Genomic DNA, 9,041 nt, shown 5'->3' with positions numbered 1-9,041 from the left:
CGGCGCAGGCGCCGGGCGCCGCCGCAGCGCCGGCGGCCTCCGCGCCATCCTACCCACCAGCCCCCTCTTTCCAGCCGCCCCTGCCCCAGAGCGCGCCGCCGTCCTACCAGCCGGCGCAGCAGCAGCCCCCGCCGCTGCCGCAGGGCGGCTACCCCGGGCCGCCGCTGCCGCCGGAGCCGGCGCCGCCGCTGCCGCCCAGCGACGAGCTGTACGACCCGGTAGCAGCCGCTCAGGCGATCGCCGCGCGGCTGCGGGCGCAGCATGAGGGGCGGCAGCAGGGCGGGCAGGCGGCGCAGCAGCCGTGGCAGCAGCAGCAGCAATCGCAACAGCATTACCAGCCGTGGCAGCGGTAGCTGCTGTGTTTGCGGCCTGCGGCCGCATTAGTGAGCCTGCTGGAGCGTAATTGGATAGGGCGAGCGTGTCCGGTCAAACAAGAAGCCGTCCTTGCTGTCTGCGGCATCGGGCGCCTTCCGGTTCATCTGGGCTGTTTGTGCGTTTGCTGTGCAGCAATCTGCGAGAGCAGTGCGGAAAGCACTGACAATGTCGGAACCGAGTGATTACAAAGTGGGACACACCGTCGAGCAAGCCTGGGCGTGCACACACTTTGGTGGTGATGGGAGCAGCCGGTTGTGGCAGGGGTACAGGAGTAGCCGTGCCGCGGCAGAACCAGCTTGGGAAGCCCTGCGGCGTGCTCTTTGCAATGTGTGCGGCCGCACAGGGCCTGGATCAAACGTAAAATTCCCACCACCGTTGCAAGAGCAGCAACACAGCCAGCGCAGCTGTCAGGACTGGTTGGCTGTCAAAACAGCAGCAAAATTCTGAGCTGTGCAGTAGAACATCAACTGAGGTCTGGTCGCAAAGCACAGCGACGTCTGGTCAAATTTGGTCAATGCATCCTCGACACGATGCCGTTGAGAGGCAGCTCCGCAGCGACCCATGAGCGATGCTGTTGCAAGCGCCATGACGTGCAGCACTCAGCTCCCTCGCCAATCCAGCCAGCAGCGGGATTCTCCCTACTTGCCCAGCAACCTGCGTGGCAGGGCCCATCAGCAGGCAGTCGATTTGGCTTTGGCAGGCTCGGAACACGTACATCAGCATTGATCCCGCTGCCAGTCTGCCCCCCAAGTCCCTGTGCCCCTCTTGCCCCGCAACTACCCCCATCTCTACATTTCCTGCCGAGCAACCGCGCTAAAGCCCAACTCCTCCCACAGTACCCTTGGACCGCCAGAGCGACCACACGCCCTCGCCCCAGCTCCCCCGCCCCACTTTTTGATCTGCATCCTGTAGGAGCTGATCTGAGATCTCAGCCCGTCCAGCCGCTCCTCCAGGTACTCCTTGCGCTGCCGCTGCCGCAGCGTGCGGCCGCCGCCCAGCGGCATGCGCGACAGCTCGCTCTCCAGCTCGTCCCGCTCCTGGCAGGCGCGCAGCAGGCCGTCCTCCGCGCCCTTGGTGCGCGCCATGATCTGCGGGCGGGCGCCGACGTTTGACCGCGTTTGAAAAGTGACGTCAGCACGGGCGCGCAGGCGGCCGTCATTGCGGGAGTGGGGTCTAAGCGAGTGCGAGTGTGTTGATGACGAGAATGGGAGCTTGCGTCCCTGGGCCGGCTTGCGTGCGAAACGGGGGCCAGCTTGGCAGATGTCAGAGGTGAGCAGACGGCCGACGAGGCGCCGCGCGTGTGGCATCAGCCGAAGCCTTTCATGCGCGGATAGCTCTGACCGGCTTTTGCGCCGCTCGCTTTATTGTTGTGCCGATTGGCAAGCAAAACGCCGGCACACGGCGCGCAGCCGAGGCACGCCCCGCTTTGCCCCGGCGCCCCAGCCGGCCGCTCACATCTTGAACGGACATCTCAGTCCCAAACGGCGCGCCCTCCCGGAACAGCCCGCCGTCCCCCGCGCCCGGCGTGGGCGGCCCTGCGGCTCCGGCGCCGCCACCAAGCCCCCCGCCGGGCGCCGGGCCGGGGCTGCCGGGGTAAGGGACGCGGTGCGGCGAGCCGCCCGGGGCAGGCGGCACGACGGACACAGCAAACGGCGGCGCCGTCGGGCCCGTCGCGCCGCGACTTGCAGGCGGCACGCCGACCTGCTGCTGCTGCTGCTGCTGACCCGGCCAGCCGGCGCCGGGCGACATGGCCGCCGCCGTCCCAATGCGGCTCCCGGCCTCCGCCTCGCCCCACGACCGCCGCTGCCACTGCTGCTGCTGACTCAGCCCCGACCTCACGCCGGCCGCCGCCCGGTCCTCCTGCTGCTGCTGCTGCTGCTGCTGCTGCTGCGTCGTCTGCTGCTGCGCCGCCGCCGTTTTGAGCGCCCCGCCGGGCGAGGCCCCGCCCGCAGGCGCGGTGCGCGGCGGCGCCGCCGAGAACGTCACCGAGTAGGCGCCGCCAGCCCCGCCCCCGCCGCCTGCAGTCGCCCACGACGGCTCCGCCCCCAGCCCTTGCTGCTGCTGGCCCGCTTCCCGGAACACCGTGCTTGAGGAAAAGTTCACATCCAAAGGACCGCCGCCGTCAAACTGGCCGCCCGGCCCTAATCCTGGTGACTGGCCGTATTGGGGCTGCGGCCATTGGGAGTATCCGCCGCCATACTGGGGCGGCGAGTAAGCCTGCTGCTGCTGCGGCTGCGGCGGCGGAAGCGCGAGGTAGCCGCCCCACCCCGCCGACTGCGCCGTCGACGCGCGCAGCTGCGCGTGCTGCTGCTGCTGCAGCGCGTGCTGCTGCTGCTGCTGCGCGGCCGCGGCCGCGTTGGAAGCGGCCATGGCCGCCGCGCGCGCGCCGGCCGCCTCCGCCCGCGTGGAGTCCAGCTCGCGGCGCAGCATGCTGAGCTCCGCCTGGGCTGTGGCCAGGTGATGCTGCAGCTCCTGGCCGCGCGCCTCGAACGCGGCCCCGCGCTGCTGCGCCTCCTGCGGGGTGCCGCGGCGCGACGCGCCGCGGCGACGCGCCTCGGCTCAGCATGATGCTCTCTTGGAGAGGCAGCTCCAACATCATCAAGAACAGTGGACCGATGGGCGTGGCGCAGGCGCCGCGCTCTGGCTGTTCCTTGAGCGTGCGAGCAGGGAGCAAGGCATAGCATGACTAGCACAGCCCCCTCTGCGGCCTCAACCCACCCTGAGCTGCTGCGCCAGGCGCTCCGCCTCCAGATCACACGTAGCCAGCTTGCGCAGCGCCTCGTTCTAGAGTAGGTTTGAGAGTGGCGGCGGCGCTGTGGGGCGAAGGCCGCGGCCGTGCTGGGACAAGACACGGGTGGACCTTAGTCAAGACCCCGACGTCATCCAGTAGCTCCGGGCAAACCATCCGCTCCAGCAACCAATCGGCTGCAGGCCTCCCCACCCCCAAAGCCGCAGCTTGGTGAGCGCCAGACGGCGACCCGCGTGCGCCGCACCTCCGCCCCCCTCAGCCGCTCCCGCAGCTCGTTGCCCTCCACCCGCGCCCGCTCCAGCGCCTCCGTCGCGCCCTGCAGCTCCCGCCGCAGCGCCTGCGCCTCCAACTCTGCGCGCCGCGCGTCGTCCGCGTCCTGCAGCGACCTGCGGTTGGCTGCCGCCGGGTGGCAGCGCAGGTGGCGGCGGGGCGCGTTTTAGAGGACGCGTTGGCTCCGGCCGCACGCGTGGCAGAGCCGCCGCCGAAGGGCGCGGCCCTGGGGTTGGGCCGATCGCGCTCTTTGAGGTTGCTTCCCCTCAGCGCCTGCCGCCCACCTCGCAAAACCCAACCCCCGCTCACCCGTTTCAACCTCCTTCCTAAGCTCCGTCGCTGCACTCTTGAGCCCTGCCACCTCGGCCTCCAGCAGCGCCCGCACCCGCTCCGCCTCCGCCGCCGCGTCCGCCGCGCGCCGCGCCTCGGCGCCCCGCGCCTCCGCCTGCCGCAGCGCCACGTCCAGCGCGGGCTCGCTCGCGCGCAGCTTCTCCCGCAGGTCAAGAAGCTGCCCCTCCAGCTCCCGCTTGGCTGCTTCGAGGGCGCGGACGGCGGCGTCGAGGGCCGCTGCTTGCGCCTGGAGATCGGCATGGGCGGCGCCCGTGGCAACCAGGCGGTCCTGCAGCTCCGCATTTACGTCCTCCAGGCGCTATGCAGGGCACGGCCAGGGGAAAGGGGGGGGGGCAGCAGGCGTGAGGGCCTGCGGCAGCTGGGGAGAAGGTTCTCCTGGTGCCCGGGCGGTTCGTGCGGGCACCACTCTGCCACGAAGCTTGGAAAGCGGTGGCCGCGCCGCGACCACCGGTGAGGGACACATGGTGAGGCACACGCGCACCGCTCAGAGCGCACGTGCCTCTGCCAAGCCAGCAAGCCCCAGGTTCCCCTCCTCGCTTCTACGTGCGAGGCCCCGGGCCACCCGTCCCCCACTCCAGCCCCGTCTGGCTGAGCCGCACCTGGATGTGCAGCAGCGTGCCGTCACGTGGGTCGGGCGCCGGCGGTAAATCCCAGGACGAGTAGGCCGCCCCTGGCCCCGGGCTGCCGGCCGGATCGTGGCTGTGGGCAAGGTGATGAGGTTGCTGCAGCTGATGCTGCTGCAGCTGTGACCCTGAAGTGGTCTGACCGCCCAGCTCCCACCGGCCAACGCCTGCAACGCTTCGGCCGCTGGTGACGCCCGCGAGGCTGTCGACGCGCCCCGAGCGGGGGACAAAGGTGCTGCCGCCTTGGCCGCCACTGGGGAGTTGCTGCTCCTGCGGCTGGTGTTGCTGCCGCTGCTGCGGCTGCTCCTGAGCCTGCTGGTACGAGAGGACGTAGTGCGTCACTCTCGTGCGTGGAGATCCTGGTAGGGAGCTGCCCTCCTTGACCCGCGGCAGCGCAGAATGCCAGTCGCCACCCCCGCCGCTGCCGCCGCTGCTGGCCCCATGCGGCCCCTGCGATGGCCCGGCTGCAGGACCAGGATCGGTGGCCGAAAGGTTTGGGGTTGAGATCTGTGCCCGCAGCTGCGGCTGCAGCTGCTGCTGGTGGTGGTGTGGCGGGGTCGTGCCCAGGGCGGCCCCTGGGCCGACGCCTAGCAGGGAAGCCAGGCCGATGATAGCCGGGTGCGACTGCTGCTGTTGCTGTTGCTGCTGCTGCTGCTGGTGATTGGGTGCCCAATCGAGCTGCTCATGCAACGGCCCACTACGGGGCACGGGTGTTCCCGCCTGCTTGCGCGGCGCGAGGGAGGGGACGCCATGTGGGTGGTGCTGCGGCGCTCCGCTGCTACCCCGGCGCGCAGTCGAGGGTGGGTGCTCCGCGTGCTGCTGCTGCGCCAGCTGCGTGAGCTGCAGGTCCTGCAGCAGAGCCTCTGTCGCGGTGTCAGTCCTGAGGATACCCAGCGCGACTGGGCCGCTGCTGGACGGGGGCCGGCGGGGTGGACGCAGGCGCGCGTTGTTGAGCTGCATGGCACCAGCTACGAAAAACCTTCAGGGGCAGCTGCGGCCGTCATCACGTGCCTGCTGGTCCGTAAGCGCACCTGGATGGAGGCCCAAGCAGCGGTTCTTCCCCCGCATTGAAGAACTGGGATGTCTGAGCCAACAGCCCTTCCGTCTGGGTGTGGAGGGACGACATGTTGTGATCTTGCTCGCGCCTTGAATGTCCATATGCACCGTGTATTTCTGATGTTCATTGAACGTGCCATGCGGAGCCTCACCGGTGGAGTTATGTCGTAGTGCTGTGCCCAGTGCCGGTCGCACCCTTGCGGGTTCTCGAGCCACCACACCCATACGTTGCTCCAATTGGCGGCTTTAGTTAGCTTTGAGGTTCCTCTTAGCGGTACAACGTCAGCAAACACCATCTATCGGCTGACCCCCTGAACCAAAAACGCTCCATGATGAAGCCCGCACGGAGTACAGTAGTTGTCCTGCAGACAGACTCGTGAAAGTTGTTTATATCAGGAGATCAGCACCTGGGGAGCACTGCTTGAGCGGTCCTCGGATCGAGCGAGGGACTCCGGCAAAATGAGCACCAGCACAGCAAGCAAGACCTCCCGAGCCGCGTCCGCCCTGGCGGTGGGTACCGTCTCGAATATGCAACGCAGATAGCATGCGTCAGCCGGCCCAGCCTTGGTGCCGAGTGCGCAACCGGCGCGCGCTGATGCCGCTGCAGCGCACATCCCACATGGCATCTCATCGCGACCGCGCAGAGCGGCGTCGGCGGCGTGGTGCTCGGCGGGACGGCCATCTTCAGCGCCATGAACGGCTTTACGCCGCACATGGCGGGCTCTATCGACATCATGGTAGTCGAGCAGCCGGATGGCACGCTGAAGTGCTCTCCATTTTACGGTGCGGCGCAGCACGGCATGCCCACCCCCGCGCACGGTTCCGGCAGTGGACGAGTGCGGCCCATACACGCAGCAGCCGGTGCTGCGCTGGTTGCAGCAGCAGCCTGTGGCGCCTCAGCGCAGCGTGCAGGCGTTAGCACGACCACGGCGGTTGCACAGCCCACGCGTTCGCCTGACTGGCGCCCGTGGCCACCATACTGCCTGTTTCGCAGTGCGCTTTGGCAAGTACACTCCCATGCGCGCCAAGGACAAGGTGGTGCGCATTAGCGTCAATGGTGAGTGGCGGCTGCTACCCACGGGCACAGGTCACCGGTGGCTTGCTGCGGCACCCGGCATGATTTGGGCATGCATGTTCTCCTTCACCCTCCGCCCCGCAATGGGTATCGAGGACTGCGCGCACCGCTCGCGCGCGCCGCGCACGCTGCAGGCGAGGAGGCGCCCTTCAGCATGCACCTGGGGGCTTACGGCCAGGCCTACTTTGCGGCCGAGACGACAGAGATTGTCAGCGGTGAGAGGGCACCCTTACAGGCAACCCAGCCCAATCCCCGCTGCAAGTGTCGCCTGAGCTCTGTTGCCGCACGTCCCCCATGAGCCACCTCTGGTTGGGGCCGCCCCTGCTGGTTGTGCGACGGCTCCGCTCAGCATGCCTCGCACGCAAGCGCAGGGCCCCCGGCAGTGTGCTCCACCCTGCATCGCCAAACTCCCACCCACACATCTCTGCCCCGCCGTTCGTAATGAATTTTATGACCAGACGCCAGCGACGAGGACGACATGCTGTCAGGCATGATGTCGCCGCCCAGCGGTTACTCATCGGCAGATGAAGGGGCGCCTTATGCGAATGAGGAGATCATGTCGGCGGTCAGGGAGGAGGCCGAGCGCCGCAAGCGCGAGGGCACAGCGGGCGCCGCCGCGTTGCGGCAGGCCGCGGACGCGGAGCGGGAGGGTGCAGCAGGGGCTGAGCGGGTGCAAGAGCAGCAGCCGCAGGCTGGCGAGGCGTCAACATCTCAGCAGCAGCAGCAGCAACAGCAGCAGAGGCAGCGGCAGCAGCAGCGGCACCCGACCAGCCGTCTGGCGGTCACGAGTGCCGAGCCTGTGGGCGCCAGCGGCGAGGAGAGCAGCTCAGAGCTCTCGGAAAGCTCGGATGACGCCGCATCCTCTGGCCCTCCCGTGCCGGCCCCCGCCGCCACCCTGCCCCCGCTCCCGCCCACTTCACCCCTCCAAGTGCGCCGCCGCTCCGCCGGCGGCGGCGGCACGGGCGGCGCCGCGGCGGCGGCGCTCGAGGCGGCGGCGGCCGCGTCGAGCGCCGCGAAGGCCAGCACGCTCGCGGCGCCGAACGCGGGGCCGCTGGAAGACCTACTGCTGGATAGTAAGTTTTCTGTAGCTGCCACGGATTCGGTAGACCTTCTGGAGGCGCGCGCCGCGGAGCGCGCTGCGCCAGGCCCGGAGCGCGCGCAGCACGCGTGGGCTGTCGCGCGGCGCGCGCCGGCAGCAGCGGGCGGGCTGGACGCGCCGGGGGCGCCGGCGGGGGATGGCAGGCCCGCTGCAGGGGCGTCGCCTGCCGTCGGCATCCCTGCGTCAAACGGGCAAGAGCTTGACCGAGAGAGTGTGGGTCCTGCTGATTCCTCAGCGCAAAAAGCCGCGGGCGGGCTGCCGCCGCGGCCGCAGCAGCACAGACCACCGGCCGCGGCCAGCGCAGCGCCCTTGGCGGCGGTGTCCGAGGGCGAAAGCGCCGCGGCAGCAGAGGATGCTGCTGTGCTGGTTGAGTCGCTCGAGGTTGGCGCTGCAAGTGCAAAGCTGGCCGCTGAGGCGGCAGATGGCGCCCCAGCAGCTGCGGATCAGCGGCCCCAGCAGGAGCAGGAGCAGGAGCAGGAGCAGGAGCAGCAGGAGGAGGATGCTGGGCCCATCCTTGGTGGGAGCTCCAGCGAGGAGGAGGGGGAGGAAGTGACGTCACCGCCGTCTCCCGCGCAGAACGCTAAGCCCCCGCCGGGCCTGCTGTCTGCCAGCATCAGCAAGGCGCGCGACGCCACAGGCGCGTCCTCGGCGGCGCCCGCACCCGCACCCGCGGCCGCGCCGCCGGCCGCGTCTTCGCCGGTGCCCATCGCGGGTGCGGCCGCCGCAAACGGCGACGCCGCCGCGCCGCTGGGGGCGTCGCCGGCCGACGCGGGATACCTGGCAGACAGCGAGGGCCCGCACGGCGGCGCCGGCTTGGCTGCGGCCTCGGGCACGGGCGCGCCGTCCGCCGCGGGCGCGGCCGTGCCTGCCGCCGCGTTCCACGGCGCGATGGCGCTGGGAGGGCAGGGCTTCCAGATGTCCCTCTGCGGCCACCTGCTGCGGCGTGGCACGCCCGCTGCAGAGGCTCTCCAGGTGTTCGAGGCGCACCGCATCACCGCGGCTGCGTGGGCGGCGGCCGGCGCGCGCCTGTGGCGCGAGGAGTCGCTGGTGGTGCGGGTGGGGGGCGCGCTGTACCCCTGGGCGGCGGCGGCGCCGGCGGTGATGGGGACTCTTGCGTTCGGCGGCCCCTGGCACGAGACGCTCGCGGGCGCGACCGCAGCGGGCGACGGCGACACGTGGCACCCGCTGCGCGTGCAGGAAGAAAGACAGGGGCCGGCCAAGAAGGTCGGGGACGGTGGCGACGCTGTGGCCGGCACGACGCCGCCGGGGGCCGGCAGCAGCTGGCGGCTGTGGCCGTTCTCGGGGTGGCGCGACGCGCCCAGCGCGGCAGCGGCTGCGGCGGCCGCTGCGGCAGGCAGGCCTGTGTCCGCGCTCGCGTCGGCGGTAGCCGCGGTCAAGGGCTCCGGCGGCGGCTCGGCGGCCGTCGGGGGCGGCAGCGCCGAC

At 70.3% G+C, this 9,041-nt stretch overlaps 3 protein-coding genes across 3 annotated transcripts; 2 read left to right on the top strand and 1 right to left on the bottom strand.

The window, feature by feature from the left end:
• Positions 1–8: 8 nt before the first annotated feature.
• On the top strand, positions 9–353 carry MNEG_10871 (hypothetical protein; the record flags this gene model as incomplete). Its single annotated transcript, XM_014040659.1, has 1 exon — positions 9–353. A coding segment is annotated over one exon (345 nt), but the record flags the coding sequence as incomplete, so codon positions are not given.
• A 660-nt stretch (positions 354–1,013) lies between these two features.
• On the bottom strand, positions 1,014–5,494 carry MNEG_10870 (hypothetical protein; the record flags this gene model as incomplete). Its single annotated transcript, XM_014040658.1, has 8 exons — positions 1,014–1,029; positions 1,267–1,463; positions 1,831–2,889; positions 3,094–3,159; positions 3,369–3,520; positions 3,704–4,043; positions 4,345–4,444; positions 5,400–5,494. The coding sequence occupies 8 exons, from the start codon at positions 5,492–5,494 to the stop codon at positions 1,014–1,016; spliced, it is 2,025 nt and encodes a 674-aa protein (XP_013896112.1).
• A 389-nt stretch (positions 5,495–5,883) lies between these two features.
• On the top strand, positions 5,884–9,020 carry MNEG_10869 (Lipin-1; the record flags this gene model as incomplete). The annotated part of the gene is made up of 5 exons (XM_014040657.1): positions 5,884–5,934; positions 6,069–6,207; positions 6,419–6,481; positions 6,634–6,714; positions 6,958–9,020. Coding segments are annotated over 5 exons (2,397 nt in total), but the record flags the coding sequence as incomplete, so codon positions are not given.
• Between the last annotated feature and the right edge of the window lie 21 nt (positions 9,021–9,041).

This window comes from Monoraphidium neglectum (assembly GCF_000611645.1).
Source record: "Monoraphidium neglectum strain SAG 48.87 unplaced genomic scaffold scaffold02494, whole genome shotgun sequence".
NCBI classification, from domain to species: Eukaryota; Viridiplantae; Chlorophyta; class Chlorophyceae; order Sphaeropleales; family Selenastraceae; genus Monoraphidium; species Monoraphidium neglectum.
The sequence above is the reverse complement of the archived record's forward strand: the minus strand, read 5'-3'. Positions and strand labels throughout refer to the sequence as shown.